Source organism: Protopterus annectens, chromosome 5.part0, assembly GCF_019279795.1.
Source record: "Protopterus annectens isolate FY-2018-M chromosome 5.part0, PAN1.0, whole genome shotgun sequence".
Classification (NCBI taxonomy): domain Eukaryota; kingdom Metazoa; phylum Chordata; order Ceratodontiformes; family Protopteridae; genus Protopterus; species Protopterus annectens.
The window spans coordinates 1126580826-1126608049 of record NC_056735.1 but is presented as its reverse complement, the minus strand read 5'-3'; the positions used below and the strand labels follow the sequence as shown (position 1 = coordinate 1126608049).

Genomic DNA, 27224 nt, shown 5'->3' with positions numbered 1-27224 from the left:
ATATAAAATAAAATATATATATATATTTATATATTTATATATATACATATATATATATATATATATATATATATATATATATATATATATATATATATACCCACTAATGTAAGAGGCACACTCTTTGAACAGAGTACTTACCAGCAGTGTCCCATAGGGATTGGTCCTAGGACCACTTCTGGCTGGTGTTGACTTCTCTGATGTCAAAGCTTACATAAGCATAAAGGGCCTGTGGCTGATGACATTGCCAGTTATCTGCAAACCTTGACCTAACTCCCCATCTGACAGTAAGTGGTGCCTGGACCACAACCTAAAACTAAATGACAAAAAATAGAGAGTTGTGTCTTTAGGCAAAACTAGGCACCCATGTACCAGTAACATAAGAGACTCCCCTTTGAAAGTTGATTTAAGCATAAGGGACCTGGTCATTTTCGCTGACCAACTATTTTTTGATCACCATATATTCACTACTGTTAGGACAAGCTTTTACCCTGCCACACTAATCAGCTGGGGATATTTCTTTTACATCTAAGGAGGTTACCCCTCTCCTCTCCCCTCATCAGGCTCTTAGATCATAAGTGCACCCTTTGACATTTACCTGGGTGACAAAAGCTAGCTGGAATTTTGTAAATTATATGTTATTTGTGAAAATAAACATGATTTATATAAAATGCTTGTGTTGTAAATATATTATAACTGTATGTCATGGGTATATCAAACTGATTTGTACAGCTGTGTTGAAAATGTATTTGTGAAGTGCTTGAGTTTGGACTGCAGTCACAGTGTGCCTACTGCAGAGAACAGAAAATGTACATGCACTATTGTAACTGTTTAAAATGTATGTTTTAACAGAGGAAATTGGAGGGTTAACTTCAAGTCCAGCAAACTTTAGAAAAGTATTTGAATTTAAATCACTTTATAGGCTATGCCATAAAGATACTATCTCAAATGTTTCAAAGCAGCCAGAGAGATAGTCTGTACTAGGAAGCTTTCTGCATTGTCTTTGGGGTTCATTAATTGCCACTCAGGAAAGGTTTAAGTGTTTAGTTGTTTTATGACTTCCAGAAGATTAACAGATCTGACTTTAACATTACAAAGGGTGCCCAGTCCTACTGTGTAATGTTACTATTATGCAAATAGTTAGTCTGACCAAGAGCAATGCTATTGGAGTGGCCTATACAGTGTCACCAAATGCATATGCATGCACTCTAAGACCTTAAATATCTCTAAGCAAACCAGTCACAATTAAAATGTTAAATATTTAAACAAATAAAAAAACAAGACAATGCTCAAACACTAACTACAGAGTTCAGTATCACAGTAAATATTTTTAAACATTGCAGGAAAGTCTCAAATAAATACAGAAAACATCTAAACTAATCTTTACTATATTCCTATCTATAGCAATTGTACCCTAGACTTGCTTACAGAGCACAGCAAATGCAGATGAGTGGATGTTCTTCCTGGGTCCAAGACAAGACACAAAATACAATTAAACACTTTTACATTTGAAACCTAGTAATTTCTGTTTCAAGACAATAGGAAAACCTCTAGATCTAGACATTGTGTCTGCTTGCTGCACATAAACTAAGATAACACAATTGTAAAACACTTTACTTTTCAACTTATTTTCTGAAAGTTTTCCAAGTTCACACTATGTTCCAGCTTCTAATATTAAAACATACATTTGCACAGGTATATTAACATTTCTGTTCTTTTCCAGTAGGGTATACTGTATTTACATTCTTGACGCTCAGTACATAACATACAGTTCACACACTTCTGTACCAGTAGTTTAATATACACATAATATAGTTCTCTTAGAACTGTAAGACAAGCATATGAATCATATTAATATTCACAAATGATACACTACTATCCACAAAATTCCAGATAGCTGGGTTGGCAGTATTACAGACGCTATTAAGTCCCATGGAAATGAACTGCTGTTCATTGAGCACATCAGCAGTCTGCAAAGGTCTCTGGAGCCATACTAGCCTCTAACAGGGTCTAGGGCTCTCTAGCTTTTAGGAGGAAGAGGGATGTCCACGGATGCCGACTCTGCCATCTTGGAATGGGCCAAGCGTTTAAGCTGTTGAGTCTCTAAAAAGGTGTTGAGACAGTAAAGCCTCAGCCTAAATGTTTTGGGAACCTACAAATGGCAGAGCAAGATTTGTGATTGTGTTCTAGGCCATGGTGGAAGAGAGACTTCGTATCCAAGACCTTGCATGGAATCTGCTTACTGCACTCGCACTTACCTCTCCTAGTTGATATCGAACAACCAACAAAATTAGCATAAGCAAAACGGAAGATCACTTAACAGGGGACTTATCTAAATAAATGACAGAGCAAAGCAAAGGCACGAACAACCAAACTGCAGTTAGTCCCATGGATGCAGGACACACAATTGGGCCGGTGGCACGATACTAAGGATCCATGCTAATACATTCATCTACACATCCTAGCATTCATGAGCAGAGGTCTTGCAGACAGATGCAGGACCTTGTGAAGGTATAGCTTTTGCACCCTAACCAAATGTTAGTGTTAATAACCAATATATAAGGAATATTGCAACACTGATTTTAGTCAGGACATTTATGAAACTTTCATATATGCTCCTCTACCAAGCAGTACAGACAGCATTGTGGGTTTGGCCTTCTGAACTGGTAGCCATACCAACTCTTGACTGTTGAGCTGCTTTAGACATCGCATGCTAGAATCTTTTCTGATCAAACTCAAATTCTTAAAAAAAAAAAAAAAAAAAAAAAAAAAAAAAAAAAATCAGGTGGAGATGTTTTAAAAGATTTGAAAGATGAGACCTGCACAAAATCTTTCATAAGAGTTTGGCTCCACAAAGAGAGAAGCAATTTGTGGCAGTAATAGTAATTTCAGATAATGAAAATATTGTTTTTGTGTCTTTCGCCTTTTCCCGGTTGGGGGTCGCCACAGCAGAACTCTGGTCCACTAATGATTGGTAGTTGATTTTTACGTGCTGAGTTACCAGCCCTGATGCACAACCGTCAATGAAGGTACGCCCGTTCACGCATGTCGCTCTAGCTGAGAATTGAACCGGACAGCGTCTTACTGTGAGGCGACAACGCTACCGCAGCACTACCAACGCGGGATAATTTCAGATAATGAAAATAAACTACATTATGTTGAAAACATACAAATCAAACTTGACCCTGATAAAGCATTGAACAGACAACAGCAAATCCCAAAGAACACTTCAATGTGAACGTACAGTACCATCATATCATTCACTAGGTCATTTAAATATAGACAGAACTTATAAAAACATGCATGAGTAAACTGAAGAGAGTACAGTGAAAACATACCATGGACAACTATGAATGTGAACTGATTAAACTAGCTCAACTGGTATACAGTGTGATAGACATTTAAGAGGAAACTTTATTCAAGTATACCGGTCATTTCGACACAGCTACCTCTAGGAATGCTTGAGATTACAAAAAAGTGGCAGAAAAGCATCAAACAAGACTATATACAAAAGAAACTAGTGAATGTGAAAGTTTTTTTTTTTCTTGGAAAATGTTAACAAGGCAATGGATGAAAACACAGTCTGAGTAACCATGACCTTCCATTGACAAATCCAATGGATGATGGCAAAACCTGGTCAATGCTTCTGACAATTCTCCACTCATCCACAGTAGAAAAACTACATAAACTGGGAATCAACCCCTAATGCCACCTACTGGATTGTCATCTGGCAAACAGACAAAACACAGGAAATCAAAATATGGAAAGTTACCTCCACGAAAAGGCCAGTCAGCAATGAAACCCACACCAGTTCTGTGCTGGGACCTCTCCTGTCTGGCATCCATTTTTCTGATGTGAAAGCCAACAAAGGACACTGGTTGACTAGGTCTGCAAATAACTGCAAGCTAGGCGCAGTCCCTGAAATCTCAAGGCTTAAACCATCCTGAAAGTCAGGTTTGTCTCACACATCTAGTGCCAAGATCACGGAACAAAACTAAAAGCCAAAAAATGCATTATTTTATCCTTCGGGAAGTAATCTACACCAGGGAACTAGTACATTGACAATGCACCCCAAGAGCTAACCCAGTTGTATAGGATTCGTGAGCTTATGTGGACAGTGACCCACCTTTTGACTAATGATTGCCCACTACTGTAAGAAAGTCCTTTTACACTGTATACCTTATAAACAAAGGGATGGTATAAACAGCGTCACAGCCCCCCCACCTTTCTCTAGGAACTGGGACCAGTATACAAAACTATACAAAACTACCATACAAACATTTTTACAGATATACAGAATCGGGAATACCTGACAAGACAATCATCCTCCGCATAGAGTAAACCTGTCTGGTGAACATCTGTAATTAACTAAGAAAAAAATTGCTGTCCAGGACCAAGTAGCAGCAGGTGCCCAAATGGAAGCAATTTCTCATAGCCTAAAGAAGCAAATAACAGCACTATTAAAATCCTACAAACCAAACGAGTCCAAACTGGCCACATCTACTAGAGAATCATAAGGCCTTCACTTATGTCCATAATCTCAAAAGTAGCATTTAGATCTGTTCAGAACTGGTCAAGGACACACCATATACAAATGCCGTAGATATAGCAAACTTGCTGACAGATTCAGTGAAAATTTCACCCCTCTGTCCCCTCCATCAGTAAAAAAGGACATTGCCAGTGCCTTCCATACTCCCCTAATATCTAGGGATCAGGTCATCACTGCTCTCTCAAAGGCAAAAAATACAGCGTATATGGGACCCAACAACATCCCAGGTTGCATCCTACATGTACTCAGGCAGGAACTTGCAGCACCATTAGGCAGCCTATTGAACCAAAGCCTGCGTACTGGCTTTGTCCCCGCTGAGTGGAGGACAGCCACTGTCATCCTTTTACACAAAGGTGGAGTTTCCACCGATCTGGAAATTATAGACCCATCAGCCTAACTAGCCTGATCTTCAAGGCCATGGAACGGATCATCATGGACCTCATTAACAAGGAGATTGGCAACCTCCAAACACTCAATCCCACACAGTATGGCTTCAAGTGGAGACCATGTCTGTTAAATTTGGTCGACTGTTTTGCAACAGTCGCCAAAGCCACTGATGAGGGGAAGATTGTGCACACCACCTACATTAACCTAGCCAAAGTCTTCAGCACTTTTCCCCACTCAGGCATAATAAACCCTCTCTGCTACGGAAGAATTCATATGTTACCACATGGGTAGCTAACTGGCTCACTGATGGAATCCATCTAGTCAAAATAGGGGAAGCCACCTCAAACAGTAGACCCATATCATGAGGTGTGCCCCAGGTTTCAGTCTTGGGGTCTCTTATTTGGGATATACTTTTCTGAGGTGCAGGCCAAAACCAGTGGGCCACTGCTGACCAAGTTTACAGATGACTTCAAGCTGGGTGGGGTCATCAACTCCCCTAGTGACGTGGACATTCTCCAAGAGAGTCTCACCCAAACAAATAACTGGTGCCAGAAACATGGCCTCATTATGAATACAAAAAAATCTATCATCCCTTTTGGGGAGAGTGACATCCCCACAACTTATCACATTAATAAGAACATCCTAAGCATCCAGTCAGTCATGAGGGATATGGGCACCCAGATTGCTTATCAACCTGACTTTTGTCCACCATGTTGCTTCCACTGTACGGAAAACTTTCTACATGGCCCACCTCATAAGTATGGGCATCTCTTCCATGGACAAGGAGGTCATACCGCTCGTGTATTCTTCCCCAATAAGGCCCATTATTGAGTGCAACGCCCCATTCAGCATGTACCTCGTGAAGCACACGCAGCAGTTGGAGAGACCACAGAGGTTCCTTCACCAGGAAAATCCAGGGCCTCAAAAATCTACCATAAACAGATAGGCTAAAAGCCCCATCCCTCTATTCAGTTTCATACGGACTCCTCAGAGGTGACCTTTTGTCTGGCATACAAGGTGATCTTGGACCCAGATTTGATGGGACTGCTGCATACCTGCAAGTCTAGCTCCACTTGATTAGCCCACATGCACAGCCTCAACCTGGTCTAGGATATCAACAGGACTTGTTGGCAGGACAGATGTGTTCCAGAGACTACCCCATCTGTGGAACAGACTCCCTCTCCAAGTCAAGCAAAGTACGTCTTTACCCCCTTTAAGTGCAACCTGGATAACTGGATGGAAAAAGAATACACATTCCTGGGATTCCACCCATGTAGAGAAAGTACAGTTTTGTACCTACCATAAATGTAGATGTCCGATAGACATGCAACTGCAGTCATAACATGTGGGTTGTCCTGCCTCAGGCAGCCCTCGGTCGGCCGGATTCCAAAGTCTGGGTCCGACGTCGGCTGATGTCGCATTTCTCTCCGATGTCAGAGTGGCTGGAGTACATAAGCATCAGCCGACGCCATTTTCTTCAGTGTTGCTTGCCCCAGATGCCAGGTGCCCTCCAAGGAAGGCTGTAATCAAATTGGAAGACAAAAACAGGATTCCAAACAAATTAAAGAGCAATAAATACACCATAACAGATATCCCCAGCTAAGAGTAACAGGGATAGGAGTGGACCCTAGGCATAGAGAGGTATGGAGGGAGGGAAAATCCGACTGCAGTTGCATGTCTATCGGACATCTACATTTATGGTAGGTACAAAACTGTACTACGTCCTTCAAGAATGCAACTGCAGTCATAACATGTGGGTAGAATACCATAGCTTAGCTGGGGGAGGAGGTATGCACTAGGAAAGAGGTGTGGCAATCAAACCCTGCAGGACTGCCGAAGCAAAGCCTGCTCTGGATCTGGAGTATAGAGGGAGATTGTAGTGTTTGGAGAATGTATGCATGGAGCTCCATGTAGCAGCTTCTAGAATGTCCTTGGTAGGCACCCCTCTTAAGAATGCTGTAGAGGTGGCTGTAGCTCTGGTGGAATGTGGTCTGACATTGGCTGGAACAGTCTTTCCATGAAAGGAATAACAGAATCTGATGCAATGTCCAATCCATTTAGAAAGTCTGTTTTGAAATTGCTTTTCCCTGGACTGCAGGGGCGTAAGCTACAAAAAGTTGTTCAGACTTCCTACTGGCCTTGGTTCTATCCAGGTAGTATCGAAGTTGTCTGTGAATGTCCAAGGTATGCAGAAGTCTTTCCCCCTTATTCTCAGGATTGGGGAAGAAAGCAGGCAGATGAATGGCTTGATTTAGAGAAACCCTAGATACCACCTTTGGCATAAAAGTAGGGTTGGTCCTTAATGAAACCCTGTCTCTGTGGAAAATAAAGGGTGGTATTGCCATTAGGGCCTGTAGCTCCGAAACCCTTCTTGCTGAGGTAATTGCCAACAGGAAAGCTGTCTTCCATGAGAGAAATTGCAAGTCAACTGAAGCTGCTGGCTCAAAAGGAGGTAGAGTCAGTTTAACTAAGACACAATTGAGGTCTCAGGCTGGCACTGGGGCCTTTCTTGGTGGCTTAATGTTCTTGATTCCCCTGAGGAATTGTCTTAGTAAGGGGTGAGAGAAAACAGGAGGATCAGTGTTGTATCTAGCTGAAATAGCAGATGTATGTATCTTTATGGAAGAATAGGAGAGGCCGTTCTTTAACATCTGCCAAATATTCCAAGATAAGTGGGATGTTCAGCAATGAAGCATCATGTCCCTTGCTGGTATTCCAATTGCTGTATCTTTTCCACTTTGCTAAGTAAACCTTTCTGGTGGATGGTCTTCGAGCCTCTGTTAGTATCCGCTGAACTTCCTTAGAGAGAGATAAGCTGAAGTTATTTATGGGATCTCCCAAGCTGTTAGCTGCAGTGTCTGAAGGTTTGGATGCAGTGTTTCGAAATTGTGTTGAGTCAAAAGTAGAGGCCACTGAGGGAGGGCCCACCTCCTGGTGTGACATATGCTCCGTAGTAGTGGGTACCAGTGTTGTCTTGGCCAATCCGGAGCTATTATGATTCCCTTGGGCTTCTCTGCTTTGATCTTTAGTAATACTGAGGTCATCAGTGGCAGAGGTGGGAATGCATAGATTGCTAGTGAGTTCCAGTTGAATGAGAGGGCATCTATTTTCCAAGCTTTTGGATGGTATGTCCTTGTGCAAAATTTTGGTAGAAGATGGTTGAGGTGAGAGGCAAATAGGTCCACTTCTGGCTTGCCCCATGTCGAAGCGAGTTGTCTGAAGGCCTTCGGATGTAACCTCCACTCGTGTGGATCTGTGAAATTCCTGCTTAGGCTGTCTGCCAACACATTGTCTTTTCCTGGAACAAACTGGGATTGTAACTGGATGTTTAGGCTCAGTGATTTCTCCCAAAGCTGCATTGTCAGTCTGCAAAGGGGGTAAGAGTGGGTGCCCCCCTGCTTGTTTATGTACCATATCACAGTGGTGTTGTCTGTCCGTATCATTAAATGGCCTTGCTGGAGTTCGTGTTGAAAAGCCTCGATGGCATGCATTACTGCCAGCATTTCCTTTTGGTTGATATGCAGATGTGTTTCCTTTGGAGACCATTGTCCTTGTATACACCTGCCTTCCATGTGCGCCCCCCATCCAAGGTCTGAGGTGTCTGTAGTCATGGTCTGTGTTATCTGTGGTTTTTTGAATGACATACCTGTGTTTTTCTGGCTCACCGAGGCCCACCATAGGAATTCCTTTTGTAGGCATGGAATGAGTGGTATGATTGTCTCCAAGTTGTTGCTGTGTTGAGACCAAACGCTTTTTAGGTACCACTGAAACTTTCTCATGTGTAGTTTTGCTAATGGAACCAGTAGAATGCAGGATGCCATGTAACCCAGGGCCTGTAGGAATCTCATTGCAGTCATCTGGGTGAGTTTTGCTAAACCTTTGAAGTAATGAGTTAACTTCTCTTGCTTGTCTTCTGTCAGGTAAGCCATCTGAGAGGCTGTGTCTAGTTTGGCTCCAAAGAAGATTATTTGCTGGGATGGCTGCAGTCTTGACTTTTGGAAGTTGACTGTGTATCCCAGAGCTTGAAGTAATCGTATGACATAATCCAGGTTTCTTGTCATCAATTTGTTGTCCGCTTGTATGAGGCAGTCGTCCAGGTACGGGTAAATTTGTATACCCTGGAGCCTGCAATGAGCAATTACTGAAGCCAGGCATTTTGTAAATACTCTGGGCACAGTAGATAAGCCAAATGGCAATGCTGAGAATTGATAATGCTCTGGCCCTGCAAGAAATCTGAGGTATCTTCTGCAGCTGTGTCTGATAGGGACATGCAGGTATGCCTCCTTGAGGTCCAGATTAATCAGCCACGACTCCTTGCCCAGCATGGGAAGGAGTTGCTGTAAAGTCAGCATTTTGAACTTTGGTACTATGAGAAAGGTGTTTAATGCGGACAAGTCCAGTATTGGTCTCCATTGAGATTCTTTTCTTGGAACAAGGAACAGTCTTGAGTAAAACCCCTGTTCTTGTTGTGGAACTCTTTCTATTGCTTTCATTCGAGTCAGCAGAGTGATTTGTTTGATAGCCTCTGCCCTTTGATTTTGTGGTAGGTTTGGCATGCCTTGTTTTCTTGGTAAGGTATGAAAATGAAACCTGTACCCTTGGTCTATAATGTCCAAAATCCATTTGTCCTTTGTCAGTCTGTGCCAGTTTTCTGCAAACAGAGAATTTCCCGCCCAAGGGAGCTTCTAGTTGTTCCCTGGTAGGCGGTAGTAGAGGAAAATCATTGAGTTTGTGGTTGTTGGGCAGGTGAAACTCCTGCGTCACTTCTTTGGTTTCCTGGCTGCCATTGTCATCCCCTGTAAGGGCCTCTGTATTGGCCTCTTCCTCGGCCACGTCTGTTCTTACCCCTTTGAAACTTTTCTGGATTAGGAAAGGACCAGTTTTTTGAAGGCCAATTCCTACTGAATCTGGGGGGTTGAACCTGGAGGAAATCTTTAACAGTCTGAACTGATTTTGCTTTTTCTTCGATGGTCTTTAACACATCCTTAGCATTTGCACCAAAAAGCTTGTTCTTTTTCAAAGGTGCATCCAAAAGTTTTGCTTTTACATGATCTGGTAGAGGTTGATCTTTTAACCAAGCATGTCTACGAATCACTGCCCCTGTCAGCTGCCCTACATGAAGCTTCCAGTGCATCATATCCACACTGCAGGAAGTGACTGCTTACTTGCTGAGTGTTATGTACAGCTTCCTGCAAAGTCTTCCTGTCTAAAGGATCAGGAGAAGCTAATGTTTTTTGTAAATCTTCTAAGAGATAATCCTGATATTGTAACATATGAAAAAGGCAATTTAAAGCTCTCATAGATAAGGTAGTGGATGTGTAAACCTTTTTGCCCCATCTCTCTAATGACCTTGCTTCCCTGTTGGAGGGCAAAGGATTTTTTGAGGTGGAGGCTGAAACTCCTTTAGGCCCCTGTGAAATAGTTTCCAAATCAGCAGAATGGGCCCTGAATAAACGGGAATGAGTTTCTGGGACCCTGTAATACCTGTCTGGCTTGGCTGGAGCAGGAGGAAGAGAATCAGGGGTAGCACTAGAGTCAGAATACAAATCATCCAGAACATCAAGTACAGGAGGAATAGCTAAGGGCCTGTGCTGAGGCTTCTTAAGGAAAGTCCTAAGGCGTTTCCTAGAATCAGAATATTCCTGACCCTGCCACTTGAAATGTTCCCTCATGGTGTGCAGAACTTCCCCAAAAGAAATATCCTCAGGAGGGGTGGCCGAAGGGATGGAATCTTCTGCATCCGAGTCCACATAAGTCTGGAAGAGCTCTTCCTGGCTATCAGAGTGGACAGAGCCCTCAGAGTCTTCATCTGAAGGAGTAGGGTCAAAGGGTTCAACCCGGGGCCTTTTATCAGGAGGAGGCTGGGATGCTCTCTCAGGATGGGCCTGTGAACCTCTAATCATGGAAATTAAATCAGCCGCCATGGACATAATTTGTGTCTCGGGAGTCGGCTGGGGTAAGGATTTTGAAGTAATATGCTTTGTTTTGCTGGCTGCCTTAGCCCTAGTGTAGGCCTTAATAGACATGGCCATAGGAGGCCTGGCAGCTCCACGTGCAGCAGTGACCTTGTCTACAGCAATGGTCTCGGGCATTTCCTCGGTTTCGGTATCCGGAGGAAAGTCTATAACTGGCGGAGTAATGTCTGGAATCGGAGTCGTCGGTAATGCGGTGTCTTCGGTTCGGAGCGGTGGAGAGACCGTCTCAGAGGGAACCGGAGCACTCACGCTAGGCTTTGGCGTGGAGTCGGTGGTAGACGCGGGCCGAGGATGTCGGTCCCGGTCTTTTCGCTTTTTGGGTGTTTGCGATGTCGGAAGATCCGACGGCATGGTGTAGGCAATTTTATCGCCGAAAATATCTTCAGCGAACTCCGCCCGGCGCCTGAGAGTGCACTTGTTGAAGCGAGCACAGGCTACACAGGCCGAGACGTCGTGGTCTGGGCCCAGGCAAGGGAGGCAGTAAGAGTGGAAATCCTTATGAGGTATTTGTTTACCACAAAAAAGACAATTGTTAACTTTTTCAGTAATTTCTGACATCGGCTGAGGCAAGAAAAGGTCCCCACGGGGTACTTAGCTTTTTCGATGACTTCGGTATCGTAGAATACAGGAGCTGACCGACCGGCACTTGCGAACTGCTTCTGCTTGGGGCACCGCGGCAAGAAAGACTGAAGAAAATGGCGTCTGCTGATGCTTATGTACTCCAGCCGCTCTGACGTCGGAGAGAAATGAGACATCAGCCGACGTCGGACCCAGACTTTGGAATCCGGCCGACCGAGGGCTGCCTGAGGCAGGACAACCCACATGTTATGACTGCAGTTGCATTCTTGAAGGACATCAGAGAGATGGTGGAGCCAAGATCCCAAAAATATAAGTAAAAAAGTAGACAGAGAGACTTGTAGGCTTGAAATTAAAATACTTGAAATTTATTACAAAACACAGATTTAGGCAAGCGCTTGCGCAGCAATAGTCTTCTTCAGACCTTAATACAGAAATAAATTAGCACACAAGGTTTAAATAACCAATTAGAATTCTTTAAAAATCACTGACACAACCCTCTTTTTTGAGAGGTTTTAAAGATACAGTACTGTTAAGACCAGGTGGTAAGTAAGCCTTAAAGCCCACTATCCACCGTAATTCAGCATATTAAGCTATACTGGTAAAACCAATAGAACTATGAAGGAAAGGGTGCTGGAACATCTTAATATCAGGAACAGCAAACTTACTAATGCATTAGCTAAGCATCTCTTAGACAGTGGTGATCAGCACAATTTAAAATTCTTGGTCTTGCAAAAAATGACTGTGAGCCTTAGAGAAGGTGATATTAACAATTAAACTGAATATGCTGAATTAAGGTGGATAGTGGACTTCACGGCTTACTTACCACCTGGTCTTAACAGTACTGTATCTTTAAAACCTCTCAAAAAAAGAGGGTTGCGTCACTGATTTTTAAAGAATTTTTATTGGTTATTGGTTATATTTAAACCTTGTGTGCTAATTTATTTCTGTATTAAGGTCTGAAGAGGATTGCCTCGAAAGCGCTTACCTAAATCTGTGTTTTGTAATAAATTTCAAGTATTTTAATTTCCAACCTACAAGTCTATCTACATTCTACCCATGTTCCTGCTGGACAGGGGCATCAGGTGCTGATTTGTCTAAACATGAGCAAAACTCTTGGGTAGGCTTACAAGGGTGTAAGGGCCAATAGCCTAGTAACTTCATACGATCCTATATAAACCTCTTCCTATACTGGGGATATCTGTCAGGTGGTGAAGCGGAGGCTATTATATCCTTAAACCAAGTCAGCATACGACACTGATGAAAGCTGGCAACTATTTTTTCCTCAGAGTCTGAGGTATTACAGGTGTGCTGTGGGGGCTGACCCCTCTTTCTGTTACCAGGAGAACTGCTGGGGCAGGGGACTTTTCAAGATAGTACTGCCTGGATCTCAAGAAATCGGAAATATACTAACCCAAACATATCCTGCAGGTAAGCATGTAATCAGAGTGATTCAGACCCATTCAGCTGCGGCAAGCCATAGACAGCCTTCCTTGCCTTCAGATTTTTGAGCCTGTAACCTGGGTGTGGTGTCGGTTAAAAAGGCTTCAGACAGTGGGTAGGTGACTGAAATCCAGATACCAGGTACTTCCTTGCAAATGTAAATAAGAGGAAACGCTGCCCTGAACTCTATAACCAGAAACCTGGCATCAGAATCCAGATGCAGCTCCAGACCAAACTGACATTTGAAACTGCTCAACTTAAGTGGACAGTGGTACTGCCTTATGGAGGGTGGCGTTTCCAAAGACACTCGCCAGAGACCTCGGCAGTGTGGTGATGTTGCTAGAAAGTAAAACAAGTGCCCTCACTCCAACAACTTCTAGACTGTGGGGGCTGTCGGAAGCAGACAGCGTTGTAAGCTCCTCTGGTGGTCCTTTCCATAATATACTTTTTTGGAGGGAGATCTGTGGAGGGACTGTTAGATGCCACAGCAAGCCTATGCCACTGGCACAATCGCTGCCTTATCCAAATCTCTGTAAAGATTCAGTCCCATGTCACATTGTGCAGGAATTGATAGGTGCACTGGGGACAAATCCAGGGGAGGGGTTTGTTTCCACAGTCGACATTTTTTTCTTTTGACCTCTACAATTAAGTAACCTAAAAATAAAGTTTCTCCATTGGGTTGCTTAAAGTCTCCTGGCTTCAGGACTAAAATAAGTGCCAAGACATGAATTTATATCACTACGGCAAGAAAGAAATAGAAGTTATGTTCTTACCATAACGTTCCATGTTAGTTGTCTTCTTCTCGCCTTCTTCTTGCTGGATGGGTTCGGAGCCGACCTCGGCTCCGACTCGGCCACTCTAAAAGCTCGAGAGTTGGTTCCACCGGCTCGAGGCTCCCCTTATATCCCACAATGCTAGGCGAGAGTTACCTCAGATCTCGTTTGTAAGCTAACCCCAGCTTATAATAGTAACAGAATAACTGTAAAAAAGAATCCACCTCTAACAACAGGAAGAAAGAAGGGTGACCTACATCCTGAACCAGGAAATATGCATAATAGCATATGTCTAAGAAAGAGGTGGTAGAAAGAGAGGTCACAATCACAACTCCTCTAGGTCTGTCCAGGCCAGGGGAAGGAGGGTGGGGCCTTAAGAAGAAGCGAAGAAGACAACTAACATGGAGCGTTATGGTAAGAACATAACTTCTATATGTTAAGTTGTCTATCTCGCTTCATTCTTGCTGGATGGGACCGTCCCTAGCACCTTGTCCCGGGTGGCCTAACGGAACAGACTCCTGAGAACAGTGGAACCAAAGTTAGCTCTATGCCTAGAAGCTAAATCCAACTTATAATGAGAAATGAAAGTATGAGGAGTAGCCCAAGTAGCTGCACAAATGGTGTCAATAGGCAGTCTGTCTTGGAAAGCTAAAGAAGTAGCCAAAGCTCTGGTGGAATGAGCCTTAGGTTTATCAGGCAGCTTTTGATGTCTAATCTCATATACAAGGGAAATCAATGATGTTAGCCATCTGGATAATGATACCTTTGAAACTGAAAGTCCCTTTCTGCTCTCCGCATAGGAGACAAACAACTGATCCGATTTTCTGAACTGTTTAGTTCTATCCAAGTAGTACCTCAATTGACGGTGAACATCCAGGCAGTGTAATTTTTGTTCAGACCTATTGGAGTATTCTGGAAAAAGACTGGTAGATCAATGGATTGATTCAGATTTGATGTCGAGACCACTTTAGGCAAAAAGGACGGGTTAGTTCGTAAGGATACTCTGTCCTTATGAAACAAAAGATAAGGACGACGACAGCTGAGTGCTTGAAGCTCTGAAACTCTTCTAGCTGATGTAATAGCTACCAGAAAAAGAGTTTTCCATGATAATAATTTTAAAGAACAGGAAGCTGCAGGTTCGAAGGGGAAGAATCAAAGAAGCAAGAACTAAATTTAGGTCCCAAGGAGAAGGAGGATTTCTTATAGGAGGTCTGAGAAGAAAAACTCCTTTCAAAAAGGCTTTGCAAAATTTGTGGGACATTAGGGCAGATTCAGAAATACCCACATGATAGTTAGAAATAGCTGCCAATTGAACTTTAAGTGTAGAGGGAGATGAACCTGCATGGAAGAGTTCAGCTAGAAAATCAAGGACTAGTTGGATGGAAACGGTGAAAGGATCTATGTCCTTTCCTTCAGCCCAATATGAGAAGCGTTTCCACTTACTCAAATAAATCTTTCGAGTGGAAGATTTATGGGAAGCTATCAATATATCTCTAACAGAGAGAGATAATTGAGGAAGCCTGGCTAAGGTTGGAACTGGAGGAACCAAGCAGTGAGGTTCAGAGAGGGAGGGCGATGAAACTGACCCGACTGATGGATCAAAAGATCTGGAACTAGGTCCAGATTCCAAGGTCGCTCAAGAGAAACGATGTAGAAAGGGAACCACACTTGTCGAGGCCAGTAAGGAGCAATGAGGATCAATGAGGCTTTCTGAGCGATAGCTTTCTGTATTACTTGAGAGATCAGTGGGAAAGGAGGAAATGCATACAGAAGTCCCGGGCCAAACTTGGACTAGGCGTCTCTGCTGGGTTGGCCTGGTAAAGGGAATAGAGTGAAATATTCTCTGCACTTGCTGTTTTGGGGAGTAGCAAAAGATCGCAGCAAGGCTGACCCCACTTGAGAAAAATTTCTCTCACTACAGAGTCTTTCAGAGACCACTGTGAGGCATGAGTATAGCTCTGCTCAACTTGTCCATAATATGATTGGACTTCCGGGATGTGCGTTGCTATCAGAAACCGCTGAGAAGAAATCGCCCATTGCCACAGTCTGAGTGCTTCTCGACACAGGGGTATGATCTGGTTCCGCCTTGTTTGTTGATGTACCACACTACAGACATATTGTCTGTCTGGATTGCAATTGTTCCCAAGGGAAGAGAGTCTTGAAGGGCTTGCAACGCTAAAAGCACTGCTCTCATCTCCAGAACATTTATGCAAGTGGCATTCGTTTGGTTGCCATGTGCCCTGGACTGTCCTGCCCTGATAATGCCCCCACCCGATCAGGGAGGCATCCGTTGTCAGAGTAGCAACCGGAGGAGGTGGAACAAAGGGTCTTCCGACAGGAGCTGGGGAAGACATCCACCACATGAGATGCTTTTGCACGCTTGCGTGATCACAATGGTGTGAGACATTGGAAGTTCCTGGTATGACCATTGAGTAAAAGCATCCACTGAAGGATCCGCATGTGGTATCTGGCTAATGGAAGCAGAGGTATGGCGCTGCCATAATTCCCAACACCTTTAGAACTAACCTGGCTTTGATTCTGTTGTTGTTGAGAAGGAGTGATACCAATTTGTGAATGTCTGTTATTCTCTGATGTGTTAGTCTTGCAGACATGTTTATTGTATCTAGATTTGCCTATGTAGGTAATAGTGCGACAAGGCGACAAAACAGACTTTTCGCAGTTTATTGAAATACCCAGCTTTTGACAAGCGAAAAGTGTAATCTCTGGCCATCAGAAGGAGATGCTTGGTGGGAGCTGTGAGGAGCCAGTCATCCAAATATGGAAACACCTGGAATCCTTGTCGTCTCAGGTGAGAAGCTACCACTGCCATGCATTTGGTAAACACCCAGGGGGCAGTGGTGAGACCAAAGGGCAGGGCCCTGAACTGAAAATGACTGGTTCCCAGCCTGAAGCGGAGGAATCTTCTGGAGCGTCTGTTCATCTTTCTGTGATAGTACGCATCCCGAAGGTCTATAGAGCACATCCAGTTTCCTTTGCCCAAAAGGGGAAGGATGGATTGCAGCGTGACCATCCGAAATCTTGTTTTCTTGACTGATTTGTTCAAGACACTGAGATCCAAAATTGGTCTCCAGTCCCCTGTTTTCTTTGGAACTAAAAAGAACCTTGAGTAGATTCCGGATCCTTGTTGGTCTGCTGGAACTGGCTGAATTGCTCTTTTTGCAAGCAGTTTTGAAATTTCCAAAACTGCTAGATCCCTTTGAGCGGTGGAACATCTGGAAGGGATTTTTTGACTGATTTGGAAAGCGAAGAAAGGGGATAGAATAGCCTTCGAAATGATGGACTGTACCCATTTGTCTTGAGTCAGGGATAGCCAGGCTTCTGGGTACAGTGACAATCTTCCCGACTGCCTCCGAAGAAGGGCAGTCGGGCAACACCTCAGGGATGCTGAAAGGGCTTGTCAGGAAAGACTTCCCGATTGCCCTGGTTCTGCGGACCCCCTGCCCCTAGGCGGCGTCTACCATTGTTATTCCGCCTCTGCCTCTGGCGGAAAACGACTCTGTCGTCAGGCGAAGTCCCTTGAGATTGTTTACGGAACCACATCTTTCCACCTTTTGGCCTTTGGGGTAAGGCCTGGAAGGAGTAGAAAAACGGGCTCCGGCGGCAGAAAGGGTCTTGCCATCAGTCTCGCACGTAGTCAAGGTTTCTTTCACTTGAGGACCAAAGAGGATGATCCATCAAGCGGGAGTTCGTGAAAGACGTCTTGAAGGGTCCAAAATTGCATAGCCGCATCCAGGCATGCCTACGTAAGGCCACACCTGTCCCTGCGGCTCTGCTCGCTCCATCAGCCGCGTAAGAAAGAAGGCGCATGGAGGAGTTGGTTATGGAATTAAGGGTAGCCAGCTGCGAGTTCATCTTATCTTGGAAACCCGCAGCTGTAGGGTCCTTTAACATTTCACTCGCTTCCTTGATCAAGTCTCTTTGAAGACAGTAAAATGGCACAGGTAGTTCAGCTGAGCATGGTAAATGTCGCTGACGAGAACATCCGCTTCCCGTACCTATCCATGGACCTAGATTCCTTGTTAGGTGGATGGACAGGTACTGAAGGATCAGCTAACTCCTTCTTAGTGGCAGCAGCTACCACCATAGCATCCACAGAAACTCCTTTTGTTAAAAACTGTTTGTCTGCTGGAGCTGTTATGAACTTGGAGGGTCTCCTGGGAGTGGGGTCCACTGAATCAGGAGCCGTCCATGCCTTCTTAGCAACCACCTGCATGAGGGGGTCGAAGGGGGACACCCAGGAGGTGGAAGGGCGAGCCAAACGCCTCAAGGTACACAGATTCGTCCTCCAAAGGGTTGAGGGCTGGCCAATTTCCCCTCTGTTTCAGGATCTCCAGAATGTCTGCAAATGAGACATCTTCAGAAGGGGAACGGGGAACCCTCAGAATCATCCAAATCTGTGTCTGGCGTGATGGACTCAGGTGAGTCAATGTGTTTCCTCTTACACTTCCTCTTCCGAGGGGCTCTTCTGCCAAATCAGGAGAGGCCTCGGAAGAGGATGAAATCCCACAGGGGTTCCTGAGGAGCTGGCTCTCTGCGGTCCGGGATGAGGGAGTGAGTCGACTTAGCCTGAGGCACCATAGAGGGAGGCGCGGAGCCGACTGTGGAGTAGAGCCAGGCTCTAATACACTCCGCATGACCTCGAATGCAGCCCTGTCAGGCAGAGCCAGAGGTCCCCGCTCCGAGAAGCTAAGAACCCCCTCGGCACAGACAGTGATGGCTCGAGGCGATGTCGAGCCGAACTCACCAGCGCCAAGCACCGAGAGGGAGAGGGTCGGACAAGGGTCCGATGCCACTCACCCCTCGGAGGCGGCGAGGAAGTCGGCGCCGAGATTCTTCCAAGGAAACGGAGCCGACGACGGAGCCGAAGACAATTGTATCGGCTCCGACGCTATCACAGTCTCGGTTCTGACACGACCCGGCTCCGAGCTCAAGAGAGTCGAAGGAGGAATATGTTGATGGACCGGGGCAGGCATCGACTGATGAGTCGGGCTCTGAAGCATCTGGGCCAGTGCCTCGGACTCAAGTAGTCGACTCACTACCCTCTGAAGGTCATGATCCGACAGCCTTGATGACCAAGAGGAGTGAGATCTTTGGCTCCGTTCAGACAGCATGGGAGATCCTGGAGCCGAATGAACGGAGCCAAGAGATGGTGACCTGGACCTCTTCCTAGTTGTCGGCTCCGAAGGTCTGGTCGGAGCCGACACGGAACTTACTCCCTCGGCCCCGCCGGGAGCCGAGGGGACCACAGAAACTGTGGACTGAGACTTATCGGCTCCAGCCGGAGCCGATGAAGGCAGAGGTTGAGAAACCTTAGGTCTCGGCTCAGTTGCGGGCCAAGACCTAGATGCCTTAGAGGGCTTCCCTGTTGAAACAGACAGGGAATCCTCTGGCTTGAGTAAGCCTCTGAGAATTAATTTATTCTTTCTTTCCTGCAGGACCCTGGGGCTGAAGCCATGGCACACAGCACAGGAGTCCTGCAGGTGCAAAGGCCCCAGACAGTAGACACAAGAAGTGTGAGCGTCTGTCAGAGACATTTTCTGACAGCATGCATCACACTTCTTGAATCCGGCGACCTTTGCTTCTTTAGACATTTTTTGTCTTTGAACAGGTGTACACAAAACACACACAAACACACTAGTTACACCCTGTCAAGTTAAATTATAATAAAAACCAGTAACTAGGATTTTAAAATAAAATAAAACACACACACTCCACTAGGGAAGGAAAGGCCTGTAGGCCCAAGGGAAGAACCTAAGGTTCTTGAGGGAAAAAAATGTAAATTTTTTAGAAGGGGATAAAAATTACTCTAAACTAAAGGAATTAAGTAAATATATTAAAAATAAAGGGGTTTTGAAAGACTAATCTTCACAAGAAAAGTTACTCACCAGGAACCGGTAGAAAAACCAACCTCGAAGCTGTAGCGGCAAACGAGATCTGAGGTAACTCTCGCCTAGCATTGTGGGATATAAGGGGAGCCTCGAGCCAGTGGAACCAACTCTCGAGCTTTTAGAGTGGCCGAGTCGGAGCCGAGGTCGGCTCCGAACCCATCCAGCAAGAATGAAGGCGAGATAGACAACTTAACATCTAAAGACTGTGCTGGATGATTATCTTTTATGGCATCAATGCCTTCACCTTGGATAGGAGAGCATTTGCTGGGCTGTAGAGGAAGGTGAACGTTTCTAGTACATGGGATAGCATCAGGTTTCAACAATGCAGATTTTCCCAAGAGTTATTACAGCAACACTGACTTACAAAGACCATCCTGAGTTAAAGAATGCACTTAACATCTTCTCCACTTTGACCTATGAGTAAGTTAAGTGTTTCAGGAACTGCTCCACTGGAAGAGTGTGGGTATGTGACCAGCATGTCTTTTTTTTGCGATATATTGGCAAGAAAAGAAGGGCTGATATCACTGTGTATGCATTCTTTATCCAGGAAAAAAAAAGGCAAACACTGAAGTCTATTTCAGTCATTTGGCCTCCGACCTGCCACCACAACAAAACCGGAAAAGTACAATTTTGTACCTACCATAAATGTAGATGTTAGAGTGTCTTCACTACTGCAGTCATTACACTTGGGTTATCCTGCCATCAGGCGGTCCCCCCAGTCGGCCAGAGTTCCAAAGTCTTGGTCCAGTGTCAGTTGCTGTCGCTTCTTCCTTGACATCAGTGCGCTAGGGTTACATAAGATGCAGCAGACGCCATTTTCTTCAGTTTTTTTTTTGCCCCAGATGTCAGGTGCCCCCAAACAGGTAGGCAATACATATTGCTAATAAAACAAAATAAAAGTAAAAGCAAAAACTTCAGTTACCAGCTAATACACCACATATGTAGTATAGGGTAGAAAAGTGTAGAGAAGTCCCAGCTAAGAAAGCGGAGATGGAGGGAGGGTAACCTGGACTGCAGCAGTAAAGACACTCTAACATCTACATTTATGGTAGGTACAAAACTGTACTATCTTCATCGTGTTTCACTGCTGCAGTCATTACACTTGGGTTGAATCCCAAAGCTGAGGTTGGGTGGCTGGTTCTATAGAGAATTTGGGGTGGCTAGGAGGCCCTGCAGGACTGCAGCGGCAAAGCCAGCTCTGGATCTAGAATAAAGAGGCAAGTGGTAATGCTTGGTAAAGGTATGCATTGAACTCCAAGTTGCAGCTTCCAAGATATCTTTGGTAGGTACTCCTCTAAGGTAGGCAGTTGAAGTGGCTGTTGCCCTGGTGGAATGTGGCCTAATGTTACTAGGTACAGGTTTCCCATGCTGTGTGTAGCAGAAACGGATACAGTGTCCTATACACTTTGAAATGGTCTGCTTTGAAAGAGCCTTTCCCTGTGATCCTGCTGCATATGCTACAAACAATTGCTCAGTTTTTCTGAAAGCTTTTGTTTTGTCCAAGTAGAAAAATAACTGTCTGTGTATGTCCAATGAATGCAGAAGTCTTTCCCTTTATTCTGGGGATGTGGATAAAAAGTTGGCAAGTGAATAGTTTGGTTAAGAGCCACACTGAATACTACCTTTGGCATAAATGAAGGGTTTGTTCTTAAAAAAACCCTGTCTTGGTGAAAAATGATGAAAGGCTCCACTGCCATTAGTTGCAACTCTGACTCTTCGTGCTGAGGTTATTGCCAGAAGCAGAACAGTTTTCCACGACACATTTTAATTCTACTGAATTGGCTGGCTCAAAAGGAGGTAAGTAGTTTTTCCAAGACAAAAATTGAGGTCCCAAGTTGGTGTTTGGTGCTCTCCAGGGCGGTCTTATGTTTTTAGCCCCTCTGAGGTGCTGTTTTAGCAATGGATGAGAGAAAATAGGAGGATCTGTGTTGTAATAAGCCAATATGATAGAAGCGTGGATCTTAATGGATGAAAAGGATAGTCCTTTGTCCAGCATCTCAGTTAAGTATTGTAATATCTGAGGAATATTTGGGACAAGAGGGTCAAAGCTTTGAGCCTGGTTCCAGGCACAGAATCTCTTCCATTTTTCTCAATAAAATTTCCTGATGCTAGGCTTCCTGGCCTCCAAAATGACATCCATAACAGCTTTAGAGAGAGGTGTTGTCTGCCTGACAAAGGGATCTTCCATGCAGCCAGGTTTAAGGTTTTGAGCTGACTGTGCAGGATCTGATTGTTTTGTTGAGTCAGAAGGTGCGGAGTTTGAGGCAAAATCCATGGTGGGCCTTCAGCCAAGTTCTTTAAGATTGGGTACCAGTGCTAGCGTGGCCAGTCTGGGGCAATCAGGATCATCTGTGGTTTTTCTTGTCTGGCTTTTAGGAGTACCTTTGAAAGGAGAGGCAGTGGTGGGAAGGCATAAACTTTTAGGCTGTTCCAGCTGAAGGAGAGAGCATCCACTTTCCATGCTTGGGCATGATAAGCCCTTGTGCAGAAATTTTGTAGTTGGCAATTCATTGGGGAGGCAAAAAGATCTATGTCTGGGCACCCTCATTTTTGCGTTATCATGCTGAATACTTGTGGATTTAATTTCCACTTGAGAGGATTCATTATGTTTCTGCTTAAGTCGTCTGCCAGAGTATTTTTCTTTCCTGGCAGGAATTGACCTTTCAGATGAACTTGATAAGTTAGAGCTGTGTTCCACAAGGGCATGGCTTGTCCGCATAGGGAATAAGAATGAGTGCCCCCTTGCTTGTTTATGTACCACATAACTGTGGTGTTGTCTGTCTTTAGTAACAGTTGTCCTGGATGCAGAAAGTCCTTGAAAGCTGTTAGGGCATCTTGCACAGCTAACATCTCTTTTTGATTGATGTGAAGATGCATTTGGTCTGCGGCCCACTTGCCCAGAATACATTTTCCTGCCATGTGTGCTCCCCAGGCGTAATCCGAAGCATCTGTTAGTGTCTGCCTGGCTGTGGGTAGAACGAAAAGATGTCCCTTGTTGAGGTGACATGCCTGTGCCCACCATCAAAACTCCTGTTGTAGGCAGGGAATTAGTGGTATTACTGAAGTTGCCCGTTCGATTCTCAGTTAGAGCGTCTTCTGTGTAGCGACATGCGTGAATGGGCGTTCCTTCATTGAAGGTTATGCGCTAGGCTTGGCAAGCCAGTACGTAAAACTCTACTGCCAATCATTAGCGGACCGGAGTTCCGCTGTGGCGACCCCCTAACCGGGAAAAGCCGAAAGACACAAACACAAACTGCTTCCAAACTGTGGCAGTGTTGAGTCCAAACACTTTTTAGGTACCATTGTAATTCCCTCATATGCAGTCTGACATATGGAATTAGTAGTGTGCAGGATGCCATGAACCCAAAGGCCTGCAGAATTTTTCTTGCAGGGAGTTAGGTTTTTGTTGCCATCAATTGAAAGTACTGAGTCAGTTGTCCTTGCTTGTCTGGCGTGAGATAAGCCATCTGGGCCGTTGTATTTAAGCTGGCACCCAGGAATATTATCTTTTGTGAGGGCACTAGTTTTGACTTCTTTTCGTTTACTGTGTACCCTAGGCAAATTAGCAACCTTTTCACAAACGCCAGATGCTTTAGAAGAATGTCCTTGCTCTCTGCTTGAATAAGGCAGTCATCCAAGTATGGGTATATTTGAATTCCTTTTTGTCTGCAAAATGCAATTACTGGTGCCAGGCAATTTGTGAAGACCCTGGGCGCAGTAGATAAGCCAAAGGGCAGTGCAGAGAATTGGTAATGCATTGAACCAGCTATGAATCTGAGGTATCTTCGGCAATTTTGTCTGATAGGGACATGCAGGTATGCCTCTGAGGTCCAAAGTAACAAACCAAGCCTTCTTGCCCAGCATGGGTAGAAGCTGCTGTAGTGTCAACATTTTGAATTTCGGAACATCCAGTAAGTATTTAGAGTGGAAAGGTCTGGTATGGGTCTCCAGGTTTTGTCCTTTCTTGGGACCAGAAAAAGTCTCGAGTAAAATCCTTGTCCTTGTTCCTGTTGTGGCACTTTTTGAATAGCTCTCATGTCCATGAGGGCTGTAATTTGTTTTTGTGCCTCTGCCCATTGATTTTGTGGCAGGTCTGGCATTCCTTTTAGCCTTGGTAGAGTGTGAAAGTGGAACCTGTAACCTTGAGACACAATATTCAGAACCCATTTGTCTTGGGTGATTATATGCCAATTTTGAGAAAAAAGTGCTAGTTTTCCTCCTAAGGGAGCTGACAAAAGGTAAGTGCTTGGCATTTGAAGGGGGAAGTTATTGGGACTGTTTCCTGTAAGGTTGTGACTTGTCTTCACCTCCTTTTGGGGTTGAAGCAACCCACTGTCATGGTCTAACAGCCTCGGGGCTGAGATCTGCCTCTTGAGCGTCTGTATCTGCCTCTCTGTGGTCTGTCAGACACTGGAAAGGACCAATTTTTTGAAGGCCAATTTCTGCTAAATCGAGGTGACTGTACCTGTAAGAAATCCTTCACTGTTTGCATAGATTTTGCCTTATCATCCATTTTCTTTAATACCTCTTCTGCCTTAACACCAAATAAAACATCCTGCTGTAAAGGAGCATCCAATAATTTTGCCTCAACATTATCAGGTAAACCTTGTTCTTTTAACCAAGCATGCCTTCGAATGACAGATCCTGTAACTGCTGCTCTACAAGAAGCCTCTAATGAATCAAAACCACATTGTAGAGTATGTTTTCCCACTTGTTCAGCTGCATGTAATAAAAGCCTGCATTTCCTTATAGTCAGGATGTTCTGAACTTGTAAGCATTTTCTGTTTTAACAGAGACATTAAATATTGCTGGTATTTAAGCATGTGAAACTGGCAATTTAGAGCTCTCACTGCTAAAGTTGCAGAAGTGTAAACTTTCTTCCCCCATCTGTCTAATGCTCCAGAATCCCTGTCAGAGGGAACTAGATTTTTAGCCGTGGAAGCCTTTACCCCTTTGGGACCCAGGGAAATAGTTTCTGGGTCATCAGCAGGGTTTTTATAAAGAAATTTGTGAGAATCAGGGACTCTGCAGTACCTGTCTGGCTTGAGTAGAGCAGGGGGCAAAGAGTCAGGATTTAAACTGGATTCAGAGAACACATCATCCACAATATCTAGCACTGGCAGAATAGCAAGGGGCCTGTGCTGAGGCAATAAAAGAAAGTCTCTGAGCCTTTTCTTGGATTCTGAGTAATCCTGGCCCTCCCAATGGAAATGGTCCCTCATGGTATGTAAAGTTTCCCCAAAAGAGTAATCCCTCAGGAGGAGAGGCTGAAGGAATTGATTCTTCAGCATCAGAGTCCTCATAAGGGGGCAAGGAGCATCCTTGCTCTGAAGGGGAATCTGAAAAAATGGAAACCTGGTCAGAGGAATCTGTCTGTATCCTGCCTACGCCTTTTATCAGGAGGAGGATGGGAACCCCTGATCAGAGTAATTACGTCTTCTGCCATTTTGAGCATCTGTTTTGTAGGCATGGAGACCTGTCCAGGTAAATGCTGTACTTGCCTTGTCTTTAATGGAGTTTTAGACTTGGCTGTAGTTTTTATGGTGAGCTGTGAAGGTCTGAAAACACCCTCAGAAGCCGATGCCTGCTCAGCGGCTCCGGACCCATCTGAAGGGTTAGTTTCCATAGGCCCAACATCTTGAGTATCCAGAGGCCTAAACATCTCCATGTGGGAGTCAGAGGCGGCCTGTGATTCTGAGGTAGCGAGTGTCAGGGGCTGCGAAAGCACCTCACTGAGAACCGGCAACTGGCCTAGAAGAGGCTTAGTCAGTTTTGGGCCTCTGATGCCTGTCCTTATCTTTGCATTTTTTGTGTACTCCGGTCGTCAGCTGTTCCGACGGCATGGTATAATTAAACCTTCGGCCAAAGTAATGGCGAGCAAAATCACACTGACGTTTAATAGTGCGTTTGTTAAATCTAGCACAAAACCGACTAGTGACGTTGTGATCTGGGCCTAGGCAAGGAATACAGTAAGAATGAAAATCCTTATGAGGTATTTGCTTCCCACAAGAAATACAATTATAACTTTTACTGACATTGGTCTGAGGCAAGAAGTTTCCCCAACGGGGTACTTAGCCTTATTGAAGACTTTGATTCTGAAATGAAAATCTCAGGAGTCGGCCGACCGGCACTTGCGAACTGCTTTTGCTTCGGGCACCGCGGAGCAATAGACTAAAGAAAATGGTGTCGGCTGCATCTTTTATACCCCTGGTGCACTGATGACAAGGAAGAAGCGACCGCAACAGACGCCGGACTAAGACTTTGGAACTCTGGCAGACTGCGGGACCACCTGACGGCAGGATAACCCACGTGTAATGACTGCAGCAGTGAAACACTATCAGCACAGCTACTGACTGCCAGACCTCAAGAATAAAGATGCTAAAACTTCCTCTACAAAGGGCTTCTACTGAGAGTATGAGTGTAGGCATCTGAGATGGGCTGTAGAGTAAGCAAAGAAATGGTTTAATGCTAAATTAAACACAGGAAAACAAGAAAAATATGATAAAACAAAAATTGCAAGGAGACACAAAGTAAAAGTCAGCAACTGTAAGCATCTCCACACAGACAGACAACTGCTCACTAAAGTCAGTAACAAACGCAACAATTTTACAAAAGCCTATACAAAGGGCATGAGAAAATACAAGAATTAATGTGATACTGAAAAAATTAAGGAGCAACTGAAAGTCACAAAATGTACTTCAGCCCAAAATTAGGTCTTACCCTTCTTGTTCTCAGACTGATATGACTGTAGCTGCTGCTGTACTTTCTTCTTCTTTTTATTATCATACACTGGCTTCTTCTTTGGTACAGAGTCTTTGGATGGAACTTCCATACCTGTTAAGTAAATTTCACAGCATGAAGACAGACATACAACAGTTCATTTTCTTGAATAAGTAAGCTGTAACAGCCATCAGAGTCACATTTGAATAGCAGTGCCCATGCTACTGAAAACTGCCAATGCACAGCATTTTAAAGCTACAAGAATTTTTAGCCAGCACCATGGTGTAAAGGGATAACTATGGCCCTCACAATCCTGACTTGATTAGTGGCTCAGTTGTCTGAGGAACTGGCAGGGAAGGATGGGCATTCCAATCCCAGGGGTGATGGATCCACATCACTGTGGTTCTTGAGGGTAACTACTGTTCAAAAGGAGGGGGTAAGCCCTTAGATGACCCTGCGATGGGCACAAGTGAGGGGGAAGGATAAGAGTATGCCATTATACAAATCCCACATCTCTGTAGAATCAGTTGCCAGAGTGACATCTGAGTACCCTTAAGTTCCACCAGGCCTTGGACCATAGAAATGAAGTTATGTACTCACCATAACGTTCCATTTTTGTCCATCTCGCCCCTTCCTTCTTACATGTGGTACAGCGTCCCTAGCACCTTTACCTTGGGTGGCTCACGGGAATACACACCAGCACTGTGGAACCAAAGGAAGCTCTGTCCCTGGAGGCCAAATCAACTTTGCAATGAGTGATAAATTGTCCATTGAAATTGTGGCTTGAAAAGCAGTGGATGTTGCTACTGACCTGGTTGAGTGACCTTTACTTTGAAGGGGAGTTCCTTATTACTGGAGTATACAAAAGTTATGCAATTGGAAAGCCAATTAG

General features: G+C 44.5%; 1 protein-coding gene across 2 annotated transcripts in view; it reads right to left on the bottom strand.

Annotated features, from left to right (window-relative positions):
• EIF5B (eukaryotic translation initiation factor 5B) overlaps positions 1-27224 on the bottom strand; it is a 3606765-nt gene that overhangs the window by 2504382 nt on the left and 1075159 nt on the right. For both annotated transcript variants that reach the window (XM_044070982.1, XM_044070983.1), the window contains exon 7: positions 26333-26446. In XM_044070982.1, the coding sequence (XP_043926917.1) occupies positions 26333-26446 (114 nt within the window). The remainder of the gene's footprint in view (positions 1-26332; positions 26447-27224) is intronic.